This window comes from Mustelus asterias, chromosome 1, assembly GCF_964213995.1.
Source record: "Mustelus asterias chromosome 1, sMusAst1.hap1.1, whole genome shotgun sequence".
Lineage (NCBI taxonomy): Eukaryota > Metazoa > Chordata > Chondrichthyes > Carcharhiniformes > Triakidae > Mustelus > Mustelus asterias.
The window spans coordinates 132,938,912-132,964,182 of record NC_135801.1 but is presented as its reverse complement, the minus strand read 5'-3'; the positions used below and the strand labels follow the sequence as shown (position 1 = coordinate 132,964,182).

At 45.9% G+C, this 25,271-nt stretch overlaps 1 protein-coding gene across 1 annotated transcript; it reads right to left on the bottom strand.

Moving 5' to 3' along the window:
* Positions 1 to 1,526: 1,526 nt before the first annotated feature.
* Positions 1,527 to 25,271, bottom strand: LOC144497887 (granzyme K-like). Its single transcript, XM_078219333.1, has 5 exons — positions 25,199 to 25,271; positions 23,176 to 23,320; positions 13,477 to 13,630; positions 11,195 to 11,467; positions 1,527 to 1,988 (listed from the first exon to the last, which is right to left on the bottom strand). The coding sequence occupies exons 1-5, from the start codon at positions 25,254 to 25,256 to the stop codon at positions 1,845 to 1,847; spliced, it is 774 nt and encodes a 257-aa protein (XP_078075459.1). The 5' UTR covers positions 25,257 to 25,271; the 3' UTR covers positions 1,527 to 1,844.

Genomic DNA, 25,271 nt, shown 5'->3' with positions numbered 1-25,271 from the left:
CGTCACCACCGACCCGGGGAAAAGCTTCCCACCGTTCACCCTATCTATGCCTTTCATAATTTTATACACCTCTATTAAGTCTCCCCTCATCCTCCGTCTTTCCAAGGAGAACAACCCCAGTTTCCCCAATCTCTCCTCATAACCAAGCCCCTCCATACCAGGCATCATCCTGGTAAACCTCCTCTGTACTCTCTCCAAAGCCTCCACGTCCTTCTGGTAGTGTGGCGACCAGAACTGGACGCAGTATTCCAAATGCGGCCGAACCAACGTTCTATACATCTGCAACATCAGACCCCAACTTTTATACTCTATGCCCCATCCTATAAAGGCAAGCATGCCATATGCCTTCTTCACCACCTTCTCCACCTGTGACGTCACCTTCAAAGATCTGTGGACTTGCACACCCAGGTCCCTCTGCGTCTCTACACCCTTTATGGTTCTTCCATTTATCGTGTAGCTCCTCCTTACATTATTCCCACCAAAATGCATCACTTCGCATTTATCAGGATTGAACTCCATCTGCCATTTCCTTGCCCAAATTTCCAGCCTATCTATATCCTTCTGTAGCCTCTGACAATGTTCCTCACTGTCTGCAAGTCCTGCCAGTTTTGTGTCGTCCGCAAACTTACTGATCACCCCAGTTACTCCTTCTTCCAGATCATTTATATAAATCACAAACAGCAGAGGTCCCAATACAGAGCCCTGCGGTACACCACTAGTCACAGGCCTCCAGCCGGAAAAAGACCCTTCCACTACCACCCTCTGTCTTCTATGACCAAGCCAGTTCTCCACCCATCTAGCCACCTCCCCCTTTATCCCATGGGATCCAACCTTTTTCACTAGCCTACCATGAGGGACTTTGTCAAACGCTTTACTAAAGTCCATATAGACAACATCCACGGCCCTTCCTTCGTCAACCATTTTGGTCACTTCTTCAAAAAACACCACCAGGTTAGTGAGGCATGACCTCCCTCTCACAAAACCAGGTCTCTTTTATTCTGTTCCAAAGTGATCCTGACCTCCAATCTCCAGTCAGTGTTTAGTGTTGTTGGAATGGTAAAACAAATTACATGGCGACAGGGAATGAGACCAACTGAGTAGCTCTGAGAGAGAGAGCTAGCACAGACACGATGGTCCAAATGGCCTCCTTCCTATTGTTATCATTCCACAATTCTGTTCTCTTTGTGTGATCCTCTCAACAAGGACAAGGAATGTTTCAGAATACTTTTCCCCTTATTGGTCTCTTCCAAAACATTATGTGGTTGGGCACAGGGTCAGGCTGTGTTTTTCCTGATGTTCTAACTATCATGAATGTGGAGGAGACTTGATAGACCAGCTGGTCTTTTCCTGATCATGCGATTGGTATGTTTGTAAAGGCGAGACCTCAACAACACTGAACTCCTTCAGCACTTGCTTAGGTTATTGTCTGGTGTCTTGGAGCAGGGTTAGCCACAATGTCCTGATTAAGGAAGGAAAGTAGAACTAACTCACTCAACCTGATACCTCAAATCAATCAAACGCAAGCTATGATCATTTATTTATTGAAGCATAAAAGATTTGAACTGTTACACGTGAAAATATTGTTCTACTTTGCTGTTTAAACAAAGCAACTACAAGTATTTCACCAATCCAGTAACACAGCTGTGAGCATTCACATTTTTAAAGATTTTTTATGCATAACTCGCCTGAGCTTTTAGCAAGGGATAGGTGCAGGATTCTATTTTAAAATAATCTCAATGAATTTAAATTGTAAATGCCATTGCAATAGCTATTCGAGGTACAGCAATCCACAGAGGACAAATATAATGCATAAACCTCAATAGTTTCTAAACATTGTGGAAGGTTCAAGCTGTTATTTTCTGAATCCACTCAATATACTGAGTGACCCTTGTATAAATCCCAGGCTTGTATCGCAATCCACATTTTATCCCAAAAGATACAATTCCTTGGAGCTCATCCTCACATATCAATGGCCCACCCGAATCCCCCTGAAAAAACAAGAAATACTTAATTAATCTCAAACAACAGACAATGCATCAACATTCTTGTTCAATAATTTTATAACTAAGAGTTATTTAAGCAGCTATAATTTGATTATTTCCTGAAGGTTATACAGAGATTAAACAAGGACTGAAATTCATCTTGCAACACATTTCGGGCAGTAGTGATGGATGATACACAAACCTCAAGCAGTAACTCAGTTGACTGTTGCAGTCATCAGAATTGCAAGAAGGTGTTGCTTGAACTCAGAAAAATGAAGGAATAAAGGTTAGAACATAGAGCCAAGTCCTTATAAACTTCTAGGCTTTTATTTCCAGAGCCACATTTCATATAATACACCTCAAACCCAACAACCATTTTTCAGCCTGCGCCTATAGATATGAGCATAGGTGAGTCCCAATTAATACACACAGACACAATCAAAATCCATTGTTAAGTGTCCAAAATTGGAAGCACAGGATCCCGCTACCATAAAGTCTAACAGCAATATGGACTGAATTGCCCATTTCCGGTGTGACGCTGAATAAACTGCTAAATTGATTTGATCACAATCGGTCCAGCTGGACGGGTGGGGGGTGCTGGGTTTAGGCCATGGCGGCCTTGCTGTTGGCTGCAGAGGCAGTGAGTGACAGGTCTCCGCTGCTCTGAGCACAAGGACCTGCACATGTGCAATTGCACCCTCTGCTGCTGTCAGCCAGCTTTCGGGCGAACTCAACCTAAAGGCGGAAATCAGATCGAGGACCTTTTTTTCTCACTGAGAGCATAAGATTCAACTTGCCGCCTCACTGAAAAAACAGATCTGAAACTTTCCTGTTTTCCTGCTCATTCCAGACTTAGAATGTTTTTTGGTAAGTTTGCCTCTTAAGTGTCAAAGAGTTTCTCACATTCTGTCAATTATTTTGGCAGTCGGGTGTTCCATGCCAGGGTGGTGGAGGGGGCGGCGGGGTGGTAGTGGAGCCTAATTCTGCTAGAGAGGCCAGCAACAGACTATTCAGGGCGCCAGTGCGCACGTGCACTGATCTCCCAGTATACCGGGAGGTCCTGTTTATCTTGCCTCTCCCCAATGGACATGACCTCTCCACCATGGAAATGGCTGCCCCACCTCCCAAACATCACTGGCCTCTGGCCTCTGACCTCTCACCTTTCCTCCCCAATCGCCAGCCTCTCACTGCCCCCTCCATTTGCCAGCCCCCTCGATCGATAGCCCTGACCCCTGATCGCTTGCCCCCTTGATTGCCATTCCCCCTTATCACTGGCCCCCTCATCGCTGGCCTGAACCTCCCATTAGGGCCCCGGACTCGGTCACCAGCCCTGACTCCCAATTTCTGGCCTCAATCCCCGATCAGCGGTCCTGACCTCTGATCACTGGCCCCACCACTAGCCCTCCGCCACTGATGTGGAGATTCCTCTTTCCCTCCCCTCCTACTGACCTCTCCCATCCATCTGACCTCACCCTGGTCAGGCTTCACCACCATCAGGCTTTGCCATCTGATCCCTCCCCCTTGGCACTTCCCAGTGCCCAGTAGGCAGTGCCACAGTGCCAGGTTGCCTCTTCCAGGGTCCCAGGCTGGCAGTGCCAGGCTGGCATTGCTAAAGGGGCACTGTACGCCCCTTCTCCCCACCACCAGGGGCTTCAATGACTTCTAGTCGCATTGGCAAGGCCATCACATGTGGCCCCCATTTGTGGGGACCAGCTATGATCCTTGCTGGTGAGGACCTCTGTTGGCGAGGCCGGAAAGCTAACTGAGCCCGGACTATTATGTCCCAGGCTCACTCATAAGATTTAAATGATCTTATAAATATTTAAATCAGCCTTGTGCCCTTCCTGGGTGTGAGGCTGATTACATTGGCAAAAATGGTCTGGGAGGATCACGAAGGGCTCGACGCTGGGCGCAATTCGCATTTCTGGCCCCCCGCTCAAATTTCCCACCCTGCTTTGCAAATCAATCAGAGCAGCAGGGGGGAAAAGATCACGCCCAATGATGGGCTCTCCCACGTTGGATGACCTAGTAAGTTCATTAAACTCTTTCTAAGACTGTTCCAGGTGAATGAAAGTTGCTGCCGGCAATCTCAGTGAACTCCAGGTCATTTGAGTAGCTCACTTTCGGGTCCTTTGCTCCATAACTAAGAGGGTTTATCCTCTGCCTCCCTTCCTAGAATAATTGCAACAGATCTAACCTAAAACTGGGACAATCTCAGGTCTTGTGCATGAATCACTAAAGGCTAATATACAAGTACAGCAGGTAATTAGGAAAGTGAAGAGGGTGTTTCCATTTATTGTGAGGGGAATTGATTCTCCTCCCATGCGGTGCAACCCCTCTGAACATCCCGTCCTGGTCTGATTCCCCCCCCCTTCTCTGTCAGTCTGACCTCCCACTGCCCTGGTTTTACCCAGCCCCCTATCGGGTCTCCAAGACCCCCACCTGGTCTCTAGGATGAGAGGTCATAGTCTGAGGATAAGGGGTAGCAAATTTACAATCGAGTTCAGGAGAAACTACTTCTCCCAGAGGGTTGTGAATCTGTGGAATTCACTACCCCAAAGTGCGGTGGATGCTGGGACAGTGAGTAAATTTAAGGAGGAAGTAGACAGATTTTAAATTGGTAATAGGCTGAAGGGTTGTGGGTGGAAGGCAGGAAAATGGGGATGAGGAGCATATCAGCCATGATCAAATGGCAGAACAGACTCGATGGGCCGAATGGCCTAATTCTGCTCCTCTATCTTATGAACTTATGAACTTTACGGCAGCTACTGCTGTAAAAAGGGGATGTGTCTTTCTTCTCTATGCCCCAGTGTTTATGCTCTGATGCAGCGTGGACATGCTTCGCTGCTCCTGTCCCAAGCAGCCTGAGGGAGGAAGGTCAGGCAAGACAGGAATTTCAATGTGAGTAAGTCCATCCAGAATAACAATCCATCGGAGATTGATGCTCTGAGAAAGTTACAGGCCAAAGGGGTTAATCATCTTAGAGAGCGATGAGGAAAACATTTTTCTCTCAGAGGGTCATGAGTCTTTGGAACTCTCAAAGGGTGATGGAAATGGAGTCTTTGACTCCCCCCACAGTACCCTCAGCTCTTGTGGCAGTCCCCGCTCCTCCCCACAGACCTGGCTCCTCTGTCACTCACCACCCCTCTACTCCCAACACCCCAGGCTCCTCCAGCATTCCACCTCCTCCCACAACCCAACCTTCTCTGTCCCCATCGCTCTCTGCAACCCCCATCCTTCCCATTCCCCTGGTTCCTCCAGCACCCCTTATCCCACAACCTGCTCTGGCATTCCACCCTCCATGTCCTGAATCCCTTTCTCCAGCACCTCCTCCTCCTCCAGCATTCCCTCCTCCTCCAACATCCCCTCAGCCTCCAGCATTCCCTCCTCCTCCAACATCTCCTCAGCCTCCAGCATCCCCTCCTCCTCCAGCAACCCCTCCTCCTCCAGCACCCCAAATCTCCTCCAGTACACCCGCTCTACTCCAGCACGCTCCTTCCTCAGCATCCCTTCTCCTGCCTCCCCTCCTACAGCACACCCCCTCCTCCAACACTCAGCCTCCTCTGTAATCCTCTGGGGTGGCACGGTGGCACAGTGGTTAGCACTGCTGCCTCACAGCGCCGGGGACCCAGGTTCGATTCCTGGCTTGGGTCACTGTCTGTGTGGAGTTTGCACGTTCTCCCCGTGTCTGCGTGGGTTTCCTCCGGGTGCTCCGGTTTCCTCCCACAATCTGAAAGATGTGCTGGTGAGGTGCATTGACCCGCACAGGCACTAGAGTGTGGTGACTCGGGGAATTTCACAGTAACTTCATTGCAGTGTTAATGTAAGCCTCACTTGTGACTAAAAAATGAATTTTAAAACTTTTACTCCTTCCTCCTCCCTGTACCCATTCTTCCCTACACCTCCACCCCACCTCCCATATCCCCGTTCCTCTGCACCCACTCTTGTTTGCCTGACTGATGTTTGAAGCAGCCTCTATCATAGAACCATAGAATCTCTACAGTACAGAAGGAAGCCATTTGGCCCATCGAGTCTGTACTGACGACAATCCTACTCAGGCCCTATTCTCGTAACCCCACACATTTACCCTGCTAATCCCCCTGATACTTGGGTCACTTTAAGAACATAAGAACATAAGAAATAGGAGCAGGAGTAGGCCATCTAGCCCCTCGAGCCTGCCCCGCCATTCAATAAGATCATGGCTGATCTGAAGTGAATCAGTTCCACTTACCCGCCTGCTCCCCATATCCCTTAATTCCCCTACCGATCAGAAATCCATCTATCCGTGACTTAAACATATTCAACGAGGTAGCCTCCACCACTTCAGTGGGCAGAGAATTCCAGAGATTCACCACCCTCTGAGAGAAGAAGTTCCTCCTCAACTCTGTCCTAAACCGACCCCCCTTTATTTTGAGGCTGTGCCCTCTAGTTCTGGTTTCCTTTCTAAGTGGAAAGAATCTCTCCACTTCTACCCTATCCAGCCCCTTCATTAGCTTATATGCCTCTACAAGATCACCCCTCAGCCTTCTAAACTCCAACGAGTACAAACCTAATCTGCTCAATCTCTCCTCATAATCTACCCCCCCTCATCTCTGGTATCAACCTGGTGATACCTGCACACAGTATTCTAGCTGCGGCCTCACCAATGCCTTGTACAGATGCAGCAAGACTTCTCTGCTTTTATATTCTATCCCCCTCGCGATAAATGCCAACATCCCATTTGCCTTCTTGATCACCTGTTGCACTTGCAGACCCCCAGGTCCCTTTGCACAGTAGCATGTTGTAATTTTTTTCCATTTAAATAACAATCCAATTTGCTATTACTTCTTCCAAAGTGAATAACCTCGCATTTGCCAACGTTATACTCCATCTGCCAGATCCTCGCCCACTCACTCATCCTATTCAAATCTCTCTGGAGACCTTCTGCTTCCTCCATGCAATTCACTTTCCCACTTATCTTCGTGTCGTCAGCAAACTTTGTTACCCTACACTCAGTCCCCTCCTCCAGATCATCGATGTAAATAGTAAACAGTTGAGGCCCCAGTACCGATCCCTGCGCCACGCCACTAGTCACCATCTGCCAACCAGAAAAGCACCCATTTATTCCAACTCTCTGCTTCCTGTTTGATAGCCAATCCCCAATCCACGCTAACACCCTACCCCCAACTCCGTGTGCCCCAATCTTCTGCAGCAACCTTTTGTGAGGCACCTTATCGAATGCCTTTTGGAAATCCAAAAACACCACATCTACCGGTTTCCCTCTGTCAACCGCACTAGTCACATCTTCATAAAAATCCAGTAAGTTCGTCAAACACGACTTTCCTCTCATGAATCCATGCTGCGTCTGCTTGAACATAGAACATAGAAAGCCACAGCACAAACAGGCCCTTCGGCCCACAAGTTGCGCTGATCATATCCCTACCTCTAGGCCTATCTATAGCCCTCAATCCCATTAAATCCCATGTACTCATCCAGAAGTCTCTTAAAAGACCCCAACGAGTTTGCCTCCACCACCACCGACGTCAGCCGATTCCACTCACCCACCACCCTCTGAGTGAAAAACTTACCCCTGACATCTCCTCTGTACCTACCCCCCAGCACCTTAAACCTGTGTCCTCTCGTAGCAACCATTTCAGCCCTTGGAAATAGCCTCTGAGAGTCTACCCTATCCAGACCTCTCAACATCTTGTAAACCTCTATCAGGTCACCTCTCATCCTTCGTCTCTCCAGGGAGAAGAGACCAAGCTCCCTCAACCTATCCTCATAAGGCATGCCCCCCAATCCAGGCAACATCCTTGTAAATCTCCTCTGCACCCTTTCAATGGCTTCAACATCTTTCCTGTAATGAGGTGACCAGAACTGCACGCAGTACTCCAAGTGGGGTCGAACCATTCTTATCCAGATGGCCTGCTATTTCTTCTTTAATGATGGATTCCAGCATTTACCCAACTACAGACGTTAAGCTAACCGCCCTGTAGTTACTCGCCTTTTGTCTACTTCCTTTTTTAAACAGTGGCGTAACAGTAGCCATTTTTCAATCAGCTGGCACTACCCCAGAGTCCAGTGAATTTTGATAAATAACCATTAACGCATCCGCTATTACCTCTGACATTTCTTTCAGTACCTTGGGATGCATTCCATCCGGGCCCGGGGACTTGTCCACCTTCAGTCCCGTTAGTCTACCAAGCACTGCCTCTCTAGTAACAATAATTGTATTGAGTACCTCTCCTCCTACCAACACTCGATCGTTAATATTCGGTAAACTATTTGTGTCTTCCACCATGAAGACCGACACAAAAAACCTATTTAAAGTCTCAGCCATTTCCTCGTTTTCCACTATTAAATCCCCCCTCTCGTCCTCCAAGGGTCCAACATTCACTCTCGCCATTCTATTCCTTTTTATATATTTGTAAAAACTTTTACTATTATTTTTTATGTTTAGAGCTAGTTTAGTTTCATAATCTATCTTTACTTTCTTTATCGCTTTCTTAGTCATTCTTCGTTGTTTTTTAAATCTTTCCCAATCATCTAAGTCTCCATTATTTTTGGCCACTCTGTACGCATCGGTTTTTAATTTAATACTCTCCTTTATTTCCTTCGTTATCCATGGCTGGCTATCCCTTTTCTTACAGTCCTTCTTAAACACCGTAATATATTTTTGCTGAGTACTGAAAAAGATCTCCTTAAAAATCCTCCACTGTTCCTCAGCTGTCCTACCTACCAGTCTGCTCTCCCAGTCCACCCTAGCCAATTCAGCCCTCATCCTATCGTACTCCCCTCTGTTCAAGCAGATTTAGCATGGTCAATCCACCTAACCCGCACATCTTTGGACTGTCGGAGGAAACCAGAGCATCTGGAGGAAACCCACACAGACACAGGGAGAAAGTGCAAACTCCACACAGACAGTGACCCAAGGCTGGAATTGAACCAGGGTCCCTGGCGCTGTGAGGCAGCAGTGCTAACCACTGTGCCACCGTGCCGTCACTAATGGAGGGGTTCTGCCTCTCCCATCAAGTACTGCTTTTAGACATCAGCAGACTGAAGAGGGTGAGGAGGGGCTCGAGTGCCAGGTGAGGGTGGAGGAAAGTCGGGACCATTGTTGTTGCAGGATAGCCCAGTTCCACATGTCTATATTTCTATCTCTTTATCTCTACTTTCAACCTGGGAATTGAACATTTTACGCGGATTTTAGGAGAGGAATATCAGACCATGAAAATTAAACCTATTTTTTGATTTTTCCTGCACTGACACCCCTACAACAAAGAATTTAATTATGTTATGTTAGCCAAATGTGTGAATCATTTATATGAATGACATAGATGACTATGTGAGGGGTAGGATCAGTAAGTTTGCCGATGACACAAAGTTTGGCCGGGTGGTTAACATTGAGGTTGACTGTCTTGGGTTATAAGAAGATATAGATGAGATGGACAAGTGGGCGGATAAGTGGCAGATGGAATTTAACCCAGAAAAATGTGAGGTGATGCACTTTGGAAGGAGTCATTTGACAAGGAAGTATACTATGAAAGATCTGAGACTGGGAAGTTCTGTGGAACAAAGGGACCTTGATGCGTTTGTCCATAGATCTCTAAAAGCGGAAAGGCAGGTTAATAAAGTGGTGAAAAAGACATATGGCACACTCGCCTTTATCAATCAGGTTATAGATTACAAAAGCAGAAAGGTCATGATGGAGTTGCATAGAACTTTGCTGAGGCCACAGCTAGAGTACTGTGTGCAGTTCTGGTCGCCACATTATAGGAAGGATGTGAATGCACTGGAGGGAGTGCAGAGGAGATTCACCAGATGCTGCCTAGGATGGAACATTTAAGATATGAAGAGAGGTGGATAGGCTTGGGTTGTTTTCTCTGGAGCAAAGACTGAGGGGCGACCTGATTGAGGTCATAGAGTCATAGAGTCATAGAGGTTTACAGCATGGAAACAAGCCCTTCGAACCAACTTGTCCATGCCGCCCTTTTTTTAACCCCTAAGCTAGTCCCAATTGCCCACATTTGACCCATATCCCTCTATACCCATCTTACCCATGTAACTGTCTAAATGCTTTTTAAAAGACAAAATTGTACCCGCCTCTACTACTACCTCTGGCAGCTTGTTCCAGACACTCACCATCCTCTGTGTGAAACAATTGCCCCTCTGGACACTTTTGTATCTCCCCCCCTCTCACCTTAAACCTATGCCCTCTAGTTTTAGACTCCCCTACCTTTGGGAAAAGATATTGACTATCTAGCTGATTTGTGCCCCTCATTATTTTATAGACCTCTATAAGATCACCCCTCAGCCTCCTACGTGCCAGAAAAAAAAGTCCCAGTCTCTCCAGCCCCTCCTTATAACTCAATCCATCAAGTACCGGTAGCATCCTAGTAAATCTCTTCTGCACTCTTTCTAGTTTAATAATATACTTTCTCCAATAGGGTGACCAGAACTGTACACAGTATTCCAAGTGTGGCCTTACCAATGTCTTGTACAACTTCAACAAGACGTCCCAACTCCTTTATTCAATGTTCTGACCAATGAAACCAAGTATGCTGAATGCCTTCTTCACCACTCTGTCCACATGTGACTCCACTTTCAAGGAGCTATGAACATGTATCCATAGATCTCTTTGTTCTGTAACTCTCCCCAATGCCCTACCATTAACTGAGTAAGTCCTGCCCTGGTTCAGTCTCCCAAAATGCATCACCTCGCATTTATCGAAATTAAACTCTATCTGCCATTCGTCAGCCCACTGGCCCAATTGATCAAGATCCAGTTGCAATCGGAGATAACTTTTTTCACTATCCACTATGCCACCAATCTTGGTGTCATCTGCAAACTTACTAACCATGCCTCCGATATTCTCATCCAAATCATTAATATAAATGACAAATAACATTGGACCCAGCACTGATCCCTGAGGCACACCGCTGGTCAACCACCTCGATACCACCCTCTGGCTTCGGTCAAGAAGCCAATTTTGTATCCATTTAGATACCTCACCTTGGATCCCGTGAGATTTAACCTGATGCAACAACCTACCATGTGGTACCTTGTCAAAGGCCTTGCTAAATGCCATGTGACTCTATTAAGTTAATTTTTTTCTGTAATAAATAAATCAATGATCAGCTTAAAGCACATTTTATGCAGCACTAACTAAAATAGTTAATTTTAATAATTCCGTCCGATATTGCAGCCACATTTTACACAATCTAGCTCACCTGGCATGCATCCTTTCCACCTTTGCTGTCACCAGCACAGAGCATTTCCGTGGTTATTACAGGGTTGTTGTTGTAATAATTCTCACTGTTGCACTTTGCTCTGTTTATGATGGTTACGTTCACTTCCTTGAGGTTGTCAGGGAGCCTTCTTAACCTCAGTTTTGTCTTTCCCCATCCCATAACAGTGCAGATAGTTCCTTCTTCTACATCACAGTCATATTCAGGCAGAGGGAGGACATTCACAAACTTGTTAAGTTTTGCCTCAGTCTGCAGCTGTAAGAAGTAAAAATATCATTTCAGGTGTTCTTTCGTACATCAAAAGTCCCTGAAATGAGTGATTTATCTTCCACCTTCTCCTTAATGTGACATGAAAAAAGTGCTGGAGACACTCACAGCTCAGTTAACAGCTGTGGAGAGATCGGGCAGGTTAACGTTTCGAGTGTGGAAGCTCCACTGGAACTGGAGGCTGTTACAGAGAAACAAACAGGATGAAACAAAGGGAAGATGGATGGGAAATAAACAGATTTTAAAATTCTGTTTATCTGTAAACTCCACCAGTTTTGTTTCCTCCAGAGAAAAAGGGCGCAGAGAGTGTCGTGCCAGCGAGAATCACTATTGGTCTCCACCAACGGAGACTGGGTGCCATGGCCATGCCAGGGGGATTGGAAGCCACTGAAGCCCCCGGTGGTCAGAGGCATGGCTGGACATTGCCCACCTGGCACTGTAAGTATGCCAGGGCAATGCTAAGAATGTGGGGCCTGAGTGGGAGTGGGTCCTGAGAGTGTGTGTGGCTGCGATAGGGGGTGTTATGCACTATGGCGGAGGGGCATATGCGGGGGTTGGGGGGAGGGACGGGGATGGGGGTTTGCGTGCAGGGAGCATAATGAGGGGGGGAGTCGTGCATGGGTGTCATGCTGGGGGTGGGGTGGTGCAGAGGAGGGGGGAACGTGCAGGGGTGGGTCACAAAGGCAGTCATGACGGGGGCTCGGACACATGTCAGGGGACCCAACGGGTGGGCCATGATGCCCCAATGCTGGCGACCCGTTCAGTATGGGGGCAAGAACATGTTGCCCATGAAGAGGGGGTAGGGGTCCATTGATGTCTGTGTGGGTGGGAGGAGGTCTCCCAGTTCACCGGCAGATCAGGGCATCCGGTGAAATGGTGCTCGAGGGCTCTGAAGTGAGTTTCACAGGCATGTTTAGGCTCCGCCTTCTGTACTGGCGCCAAGATCCCACTGTCACCAAAAATGACAGAGTGTCAAAAGATTGCATGTGGAGCTTGCCGAAAACACTGGGGCGGAGGACTCCCAGTTTCCCGCCATTATGACACTGACGAAAATTCGGCCCAATCAGATTTTATCCCATGATTTCACTGCATCTAACTTGCACTGCCAGGTACGTTCTTGGTGATGAAGTGCTTGTACCCACAGCATGCGGAAATATGTAAGAGCAATGTAAGTGAGGTGGGAAGAACTTTGCAGCATTTCCCAGTGTCAAAGCCATGCTGATTAGAAAATGCACTGAGGAAGTGTGGTCCGGAGGATGAGATTGGAGGATCAGAGAGGAACATGCAACAGGTTCATGAAGAGACTAAAAACCTCAGTTCCTCCTTTTTTTGCACTGGTGCCTCAGGGCTGGTGCTCTTCTGGCTCGTTCCGCTATCAGCCATGGAGCTCCTGATTAAAGCAGCACAGGGTCGTGTTTTAAGATGCTTTCACATAAATATTATTCATAATAATGTTAATTTAGAGGGATTTTGAATGACCAAACCAGAATAAAATTAGGATGAAAAATGTGATGCAGGATAAAGGAGCTGATTTAAGTAAATATGCATGAGGAATTACTTTGAATCACGGTATTATAGTCAGCCTGTAGGAACTACAAGGAATGCTTTGGACTCAGATGTAAATGGGCGCTTTATACAATGAAATATTCGTAACTTCAGGAAGAGAGAAGTTACACGTTATATTGGCAATGACATTAGGGTGATTGAAAATGATATTTGATTTGGTTTGATTTATTTTTTTCACATGTATTGGTATATAGTGAAAAGAATTGTTTCTTGTGCGTTATAGAGACAAAGCATACCATTCATAGAGTACATAAGGGAGAAGGAAAGGAAATGGTGCAGAATGTAGTGTTGCAGTCATAGCTAGTGGAGAGAAAGATCAACTTAATATAAGGTAACTTGACAAATAAGTTTAGATGGGAGCATTGTTTATTCAATTTCTATCATAACACAATGAGAGTGAATATGGAAATAATTTATTAAATCTCACTTACTTGGAGCAGCATGATGTCGTCTTTAAAGCTTTTACTGTCAAAACAAATATGAGGAAATTTCTGCTTCACCGTGAGTTTTTGTGCTGAGTTGTCTTTGTCTCTCCTCAGTGAATCTGTCCCAAGAACCACCTGAATATTTTGGTCTTTAAATTTGCTATGTGTGATATGAAGAAGACACATTCAGTACATAAACTGTTAAATTCACTTCAGAATGTCACCTTAAAATCCCAGAGCCACTCAACATGGATTCCAAATTATTTCAATTGCAGTAAACGCTTTGAAAATAAATCATGTTTATGATCTCTATTAGAATGTTTGATCTTTAAAGAATCACAAAATTACAGCACCAAAGGAGGCCATTCAGCCTATCATGTCCGCACCGGCTCACTGAGCAATTCACTTGGTGCCATTCCCCTGCCTTCTCCCCTGGTTAGGAGTCTCCTAACTTATATTATGACGAGTGCAGCCTCCTCCATTTCTGGGATACTCAGCACAGTTTACTGAATAACCAGGGTGGCCACTAGACCTGTCACCAACTGATCAGTGGGTGCAGATCCAGGGCCTTGTGGGTTGGCAACAGCTTGAATCATTGGTACAGTCTGTCCCAGTCTCCTACACAATACAATGGCAGTGTAGAGTGACGAGCAATAGCAGACTGCCAAGGAGCTCCCACCACAGACGCAGCAACAGCAGTGGCTCACTGTTAGGACCGGCTGCCCCAAGTCAAGGGTCAATTTAATCCCATCATCCTTTAGTTTTGTGTATAATTACATTTGTGACATAAACCAAGGAAACTTCTATGCATCTGTAGAAGGAGATTCTAGTTAGCTAAGGGGATAACATTGGGTTAGTTACAGTAACATTGTTCCACCGGAGCAAAGTAGAGATTTGTGTCAGGAGTGGCTGAGGGTAAGAGTGATTTTTTTTTTACCGTACTTTTTAGCGGAGTTTTTTTTTCAGTGAAACAGGAAACCGGAAGTAGGCCGTGGGGAGGCCTGGGAAGGTTTTTTTTTGCCCAACAAATTTGAACGGGGTGGTAACCTGAGACTCGACACGTGTAGAGTCCCCCACCCTCCCCCCTCCTCTAACCTAAAAAAAAAGACTCGGAGTGAGAGCAGGTAAGCTTTTTTTTTCTCTCTCTTTCGTTTCTTAGTAAGGGAAGTTAGCAGGGATGTCAGTGCAGGCAGTGCAATGTTCCTCCTGTGGGATGTTTGAGGTGAGGGACACCAGTGTCCCGGCTGAATACACCTGCAGGAAGTGCACCCAATTCCAGCTCCTTGAAGACCATGTTAGGGATCTGGAGCTGGAACTGGATGAACTCAGGATCATTCGGGAGGCAGAAACAGCTATAGATAGAAGCTACGGGGAGGTAGCTACTCCTAGAAATTATGATACGTGGGTGACGGCTAGAAGGGGTAAGAAGCAGTCAGAGCAGTGATTCCCTGGATCCCCTGTTCCTTTGTATAACATAAGAAACATAAGAACATAAGAAATAGGAGCAGGAGTAGGCCATCTAGCCCCTCGAGCCTGCCCCGCCATTCAATAAGATCATGGCTGATCTGAAGTGGATCAGTTCCACTTACCCGCCTGATAACCCCTAATTCCCTTACCGATCAGGAATCCATCTATCCGTGATTTAAACATATTCAATGAGGTAGCCGCCACCACTTCAGTGGCAGAGAATTCCAGAGAGTCACCACCCTCTGAGAGAATAAGTTCCTCCTCAACTCTGTCCTAAACTGACCCCCCTTTATTTTGAGGCTGTGCCCTCTAGTTCTAGCTTCCTTTCTAAGTGGAAAGAATCTCTCCACGTCTACCCTATCCAGCCCCTTCATTATCTTATAGGTCTCTATAAGATCCCCCCTCAGCCTTCTAAATTCTAACGAGTACAAACCCAATCTGCTCAGTCTCTCCTCATAATCAACACCCCTCATCTCTGGTATCAACCTGGTGAACCTTCTCTGCACTCCCTCCAAGGCCAATATGTCCTTTCGCAAGTAAGGGGACCAATACTGCACACAGTATTCTAGCTGCGGCCTCACCAATGCCCTGTACAGATGCAGCAAGACATCTCTGCTTTTATATTCTATCCCCCTTGCGATATAGGCCAACATCCCATTTGCCTTCTTGATCACCTGTTGCACCTGCAGACTGGGTTTTTGCGTCTCATGCACAAGTATTCCGTTTTGGATACTGTTGGGGGGGGGACTTAACAGGGGTAAGCCATGGGGTACAGGTCTCTGGCACAGAGTCTGTCCTTGTTGCTGAGAAGGGAAGGGGGGAGGGGAGTAGAGCATTAGTCATTGGGGACTCCATAGTTAGGGGGACGGATAGGAGATTCTGTGGGAACGAGAGAGACTCGCGGCTGGTGTGTTGCCTCCCAGGTGCCGGGGTCTGTGATGTCTTGGATCGTGTTTTCGGGATCCTTAAGGGTCCAGCCCCAAGGGTCCAGCCCCAAGTCGTGGTTCACATAGGCACCCAAGACATAGGTAGGAAAAGGGATGGGGATGTAAGGCAGAAATTCAGGGAGTTAGGGTGGAAGCTTAGGGCTAGAACAAACAGAGTTGTTATCTCTGGTTTGTTACCCGTGCCACGTGCCAGCGAGGAGAGGAATAGGGAGAGAGAGCAGTTGAACACGTGGCTACAGGGATGGTGCAGGAGGGAGGGATTCAGATTCCTGGACAATTGGGGCTCATTCTGAGGTAGGTGGGACCTCTACAAACGGGATGTCTACACCTGAACCAGAGGGGTGCCAATATCCTGGAGGGGAAATTTGCTAATGCTTTTCGGGAGGGTTTAAACTAATTCAGCAGGGGGATGGGAACCTGAATTGTAGATCCAGTGTACAGGAGGTTGAGAGTAGTGAGGTCATGGATAAGGTTTCAGTGTCGCAGGAGTGTACTGGCAGGCAGGAAGGCGGTTTGAAGTGTGTATACTTCAATGCCAGGAGCATCCGGAATAAGGTGGGTGAACTTGCAGCATGGGTTGGTACCTGGAATTTCAATGTTGTGGCCATCTCGGAGACATGGATGGAGCAGGGACAGGAATGGTTGTTGCAGGTTCCGGGGTTTAGATGTTTCAGTAACAGCAGGGAAGGTGGGAAAAGAGGTGGAGGTGTGGCATTGTTAGTCAACAAGTATTACGGTGGCAGAAAGGACATTTGATGAGGACTCGCCGACTGAGGTAGTATGGGCTGAGGTTAGAAACAGGAAAGGAGAGGTCACATTGTTGGGAGTTTTCTATAAGCCTCCGAAAAGTTCCAGAGATGTAGAGGAAAGGATTGCAAAGATGATTCTGGATAGGAGCAAAAGTAACAGGGTAGTTGTTGTGGGGGACTTTAACTTTGCAAATATTGACTGAAAAAGCTATAGTTCGAGTACTTTAGATAGAAACATAGAAAACTACAGCACAAAACTACAGATAAAGGGGGAGGTGGCTAGATGGGTGGAGAACTGGCTTGGTCATAGAAGACAGAGGGTGGTAGTGGAAGGGTCTTTTTCCGGCTGGAGGCCTGTGACTAGTGGTGTACCGCAGGGCTCTGTATTGGGACCTCTGCTGTTTGTGATTTATATAAATGATCTGGAAGAAGGAGTAACTGGGGTGATCAGTAAGTTTGCGGACGACACAAAACTGGCAGGACTTGCAGATAGTGAGGAACATTGTCAGAGGCTACAGAAGGATATAGATAGGCTGGAAATTTGGGCAAGGAAATGGCAGATGGAGTTCAATCCTGATAAATGCGAAGTGATGCATTTTGGTGGGAATAATGTAGGGAGGAGCTACACGATAAATGGAAGAACCATAAAGGGTGTAGAGACGCAGAGGGACCTGGGTGTGCAAGTCCACAGATCTTTGAAGGTGACGTCACAGGTGGAGAAGGTGGTGAAGAAGGCATATGGCATGCTTGCCTTTATAGGACGGGGCATAGAGTATAAAAGTTGGGGTCTGATGTTGCAGATGTATAGAACGTTGGTTCGGCCGCATTTGGAATACTGCGTCCAGTTCTGGTCGCCACACTACCAGAAGGACGTGGAGGCTTTAGAGAGAGTACAGAGGAGGTTTACCAGGATGTTGCCTGGTATGGAGGGGCTTGGTTATGAGGAGAGATTGGGGAAACTGGGGTTGTTCTCCTTGGAAAGACGGAGGATGAGGGGAGACTTAATAGAGGTGTATAAAATTATGAAAGGCATAGATAGGGTGAACGGTGGGAAGCTTTTCCCCGGGTCGGTGGTGACGTTCACGAGGGGTCATAGGTTCAAGGTGAAGTGGGGGAGGTTTAACACAGATATCAGAAGGACACATTTTACACAGAGGGTCGTGGGGGCCTGGAATGGGTTGCCGGGCAAGGTGGTGGAGGCGGACACACTGGGAACGTTTAAGACTTATCTAGACAGCTATATGAACGGAGTGGGAATGGAGGGATACAAAAGAGTGGTCTAGTTTGGACCAGGGAGCGGCGCGGGCTAATTGTTCTTTGTTTCTCGTTTCAAGGCTTCATTCTATCATCATCTTGCTGGTGCCAGTACAGAGCGAGACTGCGGATAGTTGGGAACCTGTCTCGGGGGCAGGGAATTCATATGGTGTTCGTGGAAGTGGAAATGAATAGGGTTGGGAAGCATTTTCCGATCAGGGCCAGTGTGATCTCCTGGACTCGTTTCGATCGCCTCAGGGGGTCGGAGAGGAATTTCCCAGATTTTTTTTCCCCATATTGGCCCTGGGGTTTTCACTCTGGGTTTTCGCCTCTCCCTGGAGATCACATGGTCTGGAATGGGGGTGTGGGGGTGAGTTAATAGGTTGTGATGAACAAAGCATCGTAGCTGTGAGGGACAGCTCGGTGGATAGGATATTAGTATGTAGATAGGCTGGAAAATTGGGTGGGGATCCTGGATTCAGGATTCAATCCTGGACCGGGGAGCGGCGCGGGCTTGGAGGGCCGAAGGGCCTGTTCCTGTGCTGTATTGTTCTTTGTTCTTTGTTGTTTGTTAAAACAGGCCCTTCGGTCCCACAAGTTGTGCCGAACATATCCCGACCTTTTAGGCCTACCTATAACCCTCCATCCTATTAAGTCCCATGTACTTATCCAGGAGTCTCTTAAAAGACCCTATTGAGTTCGCCTCCACCACCACTGACGGCAGTCGATTCTACTCGCCCACCACCCTCTGTGTGAAAAACTTCTCCCTAACATCTCCCCTGTACCTACCCCCCAGCACCTTAACCTGTGTCCTCTCGTAGCAGCCATTTCCACCCTGGGAAAAAGCCTCTGAGAGTCCACCCAATCTATGCCTCTCAACATCTTATATACCTCTATGAGGTCTCCTCTCATCCAACGTCTCTCCAAGGAGAAAAGACCGAGCTCCCTCAGCCTATCCTCATAAGGCATGCCACTCAATCCAGGCAACATCCTTGTAAGTCGCCTCTGCACTCTTTCAATCTTTTCCACATCCTTCCTGTAATGAGGCAACCAGAACTGAGCACAGTACTCCAAGTGGGGTCTGACGAGCGTCTTATATAGCTGCATCATTATCCCCGGACTCCGAAACTCAATCCCTCGATTGATAAAGGCCAGCACACCATACGCCTTCTTAACCACCTCCTCCACCTGCGGGGCCGATTTTAGAGTTCTATGGACCCGGACTCCAAGGTCCTTCTGATCCTCTACCGTACTAAGAGTCTTTCCCTTTATATTGTACTCCTTCATCCCATTTGACCTGCCAAAATGGACCACTACGCATTTATCGGGGTTGAAGTCCATCTGCCACTTCTCCGCCCAGTCTTGCATCCTATCTATGTCCCTCTGTAACTTCTGACATCCCTCCAGACTATCCACAACCCCACCAACCTTCGTGTCGTCGGCAAACTTACCAACCCATCCCTCCACTTCCTCATCCAGGTCACTTATGAAAATGACAAACAGCAAGGGTCCCAGAACAGATCCCTGGGGCACACCACTGGTGACCGACCTCCATTTAGAAAAAGACCCATCTATACACACTCTCTGTCTCCTTTGGGCAAGCCAGTTCTGGATCCACAGGGCAGCAGCACCTTGGATCCCATGCCCTCTCACTGATGGGTCAGTTTTTGTCCAATGTGTTCAGAAGAGTTTCCTGACACAATATATAGATAGGCCAACAAGAGGCGAGGCCACATTGGATTTGGTACTGGGTAATGAACCACACCAGGTGTTAGAGTTGGAGGTAGGGGAGCACTTTGGTGATAGAGACCAGAATTTGGTTACGTTTACTTTAGCGATGGAAAGGAATAGGTATATACCGAAGGGCAAGAGTTATAGCTGGGGGAAAGGAAATTATGATGCGATTAGGCGAGATTTAGGATGCATCGGTTGGGGAAGGAAACTGCAGGGGATGGGCACAATTGAAATGTGGAGCTTGTTCAAGGAACAGCGACTGGGTGTCCTTGATAAGTATGTACCTGTCAGGCAGGGAGGAAGTGGTCGAGTGAGGGAACTGTGGTTTACTAAAGAAGTTGAATCTCTTGTGAAGAGGAAGAAGGAGACTTATATAAAGATGAGACGTGAAGGCTCAGTCAGGGCGCTTGAGAGTTACAAGTTAGCCAGGAAGGACCTAAAGAGAGAGTTAAGAAGAGCCAGGAGGGGACATGAGAAGTCTTTGGCAGGTAGGATCAAGGAAAACCCTAAAGCTTTCTATAGGTATGTCAGGAATAAAAGAATGACTAGCATAAGATTAGGGCCAGTCAAGGACAGGAGTGGGAAGTTGTGCGTGGAGCCTGAAGAGATAGGAGAGGTGCGTGAATACTGACAAAAAATATTTTTTGTCAGTATTCACGCAGGAAAAAGACAATGTTGTCGAGGAGAATACTGAGATACAGGCTATTGGACTAGACGGGATTGAGGTTAATAAGGAGGAGGTGTTAGCAATTCTGGAAAGTGTGAAAATAGATAAGTCCCCTGGGCCGGATGGGATTTATCCCAGGATTCTCTGGGAGGCTAGGGAGGAGATTGCAGAGCCTTTGGCTTTGATCTTTATGTCGTCATTGTCCACAGGAATAGTGCCAGAAGACTGGAGGATAGCAATGTTGTCTCCTTGTTCAAGAAGGGAAGTAGAGACAACCCTGGTAATTATTGACCAGTGAGCCTTACTTCTGTTGTGGGCAAAGTTTTGGAAAGGATTATAAGAGATAGGATTTATAATCATCTAGAAGGGAATAATTTGATTAGGGATAGTCAATACGGTTTTGTGAAGGGTCGGTCGTGCCTCACAAACCTTACTGAGTTCTTTGAGAAGGTGACCAAAGAGATGGATGAGGGTAAAGCCATTGATGTGGTGTAAATGGATTTCAGTAAAGCGTTTGATAAAGTTCCCCACGTTAAGCTATTGCAGAAAATACGGAGGCATGGGATTGAGGGTGATTTAGCGGTTTGGATCAGAAATTGGCTAGCTGTAAGAAGACAGAGGGTGGTGGTTGATGGGAAATGTTCATCCTGGAGTTCAGTTACTAGTGGTGTACTGCAAGGATCTGTTTTGGGGCCACTGCTGTTTGTCATTTTTATAAATGACTTGGATGAGGGCGTAGAAGGATGGATTAGTAAATTTGCGGATGACACTAAAGTCGGTGGAGTTGTGGACGGTGCGGAAGGTTGTTGCAGGTTACAGAGGGACATAGATAAGCTGCAGTGCTGGGCTGAGAGGTGGCAAATGGAGTTTAATGCGGAAAAGTGTGAGGTGATTCACTTTAGAAGGAGTAACAGGATTACAGAGTAGTGGGCTAATGGTAAGATACTTGGTAGTGTGGATAAACAGAGAGATCTCGGTGTCCATGTGCATAGATCCCTGAAAGTTGGCACCCAGGTTGATAGGGTTGTTAAGAAGGCGTACGGAGTGTTAGCTTTTATTGGTAGAGGAATTGAGTTTCGGAGCCAGGAGGTCATGTTGCAGCTGTACAAAACTCTGGTGCAGCTGCACTTGGAGCATTGCGTACAGTTCTGGTCGCCACATTATAGGAAGGATGTGGAAGCATTGGAAAAGGTGCAGAGTAGCTTTACTGGGATGTTTCCTGGTATGGTGGGAAGGTCTTATGAGGAAAGTCTGAGGGACTTGAGGTTGTTTTCGTTAGAGAGAAGTAGGTTAAGAGGTGACTTAATAGAGGCATACAAGATGATCAGAGGATTAGATAGGGTGGATAGTGAGAGCCTGTTTCCTCGGATGGTGATAGCTAGCACGAGGGGATATAGTTTTAAATTGAGGGGTGATAGGTAAAAGACAGTTGTCAGAGGTAGGTTCTTCACTCACAGAGTAGTAAGGGTGTGGAATGCCCTGCCTGCTGCAGTAGTGGACTCGCCAACATTAAGGGCTTTTAAATGGTCATTGGATAAACATATGGATGATATTGGAATAGTGTAGGTTAGATGGGCTTTAGATTGGTTTCACAGGTCGGCGCAACTTCGAGGGCCGAAGGGCCTGTACTGCGCTGTAATGTTCTATGTTCTATGTAACACATGGGGAGGGAAATGTTGAAATGATTTTTGCTCAACATTGGATATCAACATAAATCATATGTGATTGCATTTAATTGAAGTGAAATTATATATTATGAGTCTGTATGTGAAATACTTTATTCAACCAAGAAAACATCTTTTAAATAATATGTATTAACTAAAAGTTAATATATCTGTGCCACTCAGTAAAGTGCTAACACTACAAGTATTCCAAGCATTTAGATAAAGAATGCAGAAGCGGCAGTAATGGAATTTGAATGTTCATGATCTGCTTAACATTAACGTAATGTTTCGATATAAGAACAAATGATGCAACTTTGAATTTGGAATATAATTGAGTTAATTAACAAGCATGAGATAACATCAGAGCCAAGGGCCCTGGATTTAATATTATCAAGATCTTTGATATTTACGCCACAGATAATACAAGAAAAGAATAGTATCTTTATATTGTGCCAAATAGGTGGGAATCAGATATTGGAATGGACCACTAGAAATGTCGCTAAATTGGGTGGCGTATTGTAATTGACTGAAACATTTGATATGATAAAGATGAACAATTTAATATGCAATAAAATCGAATTAAGCTAATTAGTAGGGAAGGCTTAGATAAGAAACAAAGGTATAATTGTATGAAATTTTGGCACCAGGTTGGGATTTTTGGAAGGCTTCGCGGTTCTCTGTACTGCCCGGCAATCTGAGAATCTCCCTTCGGCCATTCTTTTATGTTCTTGTCTGTCTAGGTAAGTTTTATATGCTTTTAATAAATCTTGGGACGCTTTTAAACTGAAGGATTTTGCCTTTACGAGATTTAATTTTCGAAATACTTAGTTTTTCTCAGGAATCAGGCCACTATTCGAGATATCCCCACTCGATACCCGACACTGCAATTTTGTAAATGAACCTTATGGCACAAGGTGAGGGCACTGCTAACTTACATTTTGCACAATAATGGTATAAATATACTCACTACACTAAAACTCATGGTTCCTCGATCTTGTCAGCCAAATAACTACCTAACAGCAGTGTACCTACTGAAGGTAATGAGGAAATTCAGGGCTATTATGAGAAACATTAACAATAGACTGCCAGATAGAAGATATAAACCACTTCTAGGTCCCCAAAAACTGCGTAAACCTTGACTGATTCCATCATAACGAAAAGATCCAAAACACTCAACTGTTCTGAAAATGGTTCATACACAGATTACAGCTTCTGTAACTTACAGATTGCAGTGTGCTGCAGTCAATACCCATCCTGGTTTGATTAATATTCCTCCACACACATGACGTCGATGAAGTTGGATTGATGCCATGTAAGGTTTGGAATGAGGTTTAACATCTTTACCCCCAATGATTTCCACAGCGTCATCTGAAAGAGCAGACACAGAGAAACTGTATATTGGCTGAGCAGAGAAATGTGACTGATATAGAGAACACACAAGTGCTGAAGTGTATATGGTCTGGTTAGGATCACTAATTGTTCCAATACTTGGTTAAATCTGGAGACTAAAAATGGAGCTTGCACCCGAAGTTAGCAGTGGTCTTTATCTCTGTGGAAGGGAGAGCTATGGGTGCCGCTTGGCATGGGAAAACAGACCTTCCAACTCCACAAAAAGAGATATTTTCACAGTTTGCTGCCATTTCCCAATGGCCTTCAGCATTCTCTCTCGGTAACACTGGTAACACTACTTCAGACTTAGTTCAAATAGACATCAGAAACTCTGTCCAATCATACCCCTTGTAGAAAAGGCAAAATAGACTTGTTTTAACTTTTACTTAAATCTAGTTCCAAGACACTGAATTGTAGTTGACGAGATCTGTTTCTCTTCCTCGCACCTAATTCTTGCAGGAGTACAATTTACAGCCACTAAGTGTCGTCTAGGACATTGCCCCACTGGTATTCTTCACATACACAATGGGGGGTAGATTTGACTGACTTGAAGCCACTCCACCATCAGCAAGGCTAAATTCACAATGTGACAAAATATTGGACACAATTCAGAAAGGAGGAATTCAATTAATTGATGCCTTTACATCTTAGACACTCTGGGGATATGGAGCTACTCATTTTGGATTTAGATTGACAGCTGGCTGATGTAATGGAAGCAAGTGAATAATCCTGGCAACAAAATATAGGTGGGGTGAGGCAAGGGCTGTTAACAGGATGAGGATGAAGGACTTAGGGCAGAAGGAACTTTAACTTTTCTTGTCACGCTCGCCAAACATACTCTCTTCTGCCTTCTTTCGTTGGGAAAAAGATATAAAAGTCTGAGGTCACGTACCAACTGACTCAAGAACAGCTTCTTCCCTGCTGCCATCAGACATTTGAATGGACCTGCCTTGCATTAAGTTGATCTTTCTCTATACCCTAGCTATGACTCTAACGCTACATTCTGCACTCTCTCGTTTCCTTTTCTATGAGCAGTATACTTTACCTGTATAGCGCGCAAGAAACAATATTTTCCACTGTATGTTAATACATGTGACAATAATAAATCAAATCAAATCAAAATCAAAGAGCACTCTTTGTTCTGGGACAATAAGAAAGGTTTTGGAACTGACCTGAGGATGTTCTGGTTTCCTGCCTACTCTATCTGGAGGGACAGCTGTGCTTTAAAGTAGATTCAGAATTTCCTGTGACCATGGAGTACATTTCTTAATCCAGTGTCTGGTGGGGGCTTCATCTATTCTAAGGGCCAACCATTAAAAATGAAACTTTAAGTTAATTTTATTAGTGTCACAAGTAGGCTTATGTTAACACTGCAATGAAGTTACTGTGAAAATCCCCTAGTCGGCACAATCCGGCAGTGCCTGTTCGGGTACACTGAGGGAGAATTTAGCGTGGCCAGTGCACTTAACCAGCATGTCTTTCGGACTGTGAGAGGAAACCGGAGCACCCGGAGGAAACCCACGCAGTCACGGGGAGAACATGCAGATTCCGCACAGTGACCCAAGCCGGAATCAAACCCGGGTCCCTGGCGTTGTGAAGCAGCAGTGCAAACCACTGTGCCACTAAAATGAAGAGAATGGGATATGGAATTGTGCCTTTTTAACTGCTCTTATCATTTCACCTTGATCAGAATGAATTAAAATTCCCCTTTTCATTTCCATTATATTTCTCGCAGTTATGCTTTTCATAGCTCATACTAATTGGAATCCTCTGTGTCCAGAATACAAACTCACGCATACATTTCAACACATCATTCTTATCAGTATAGGTAAGGTCAAAATACTTTGGCATTCTTACCGCCTGGTGTTAGGAAGTAAATAATCATTGCAGATCTGAAGAAAGCCTGAAATATCATTGTTGCAGTCAAGTT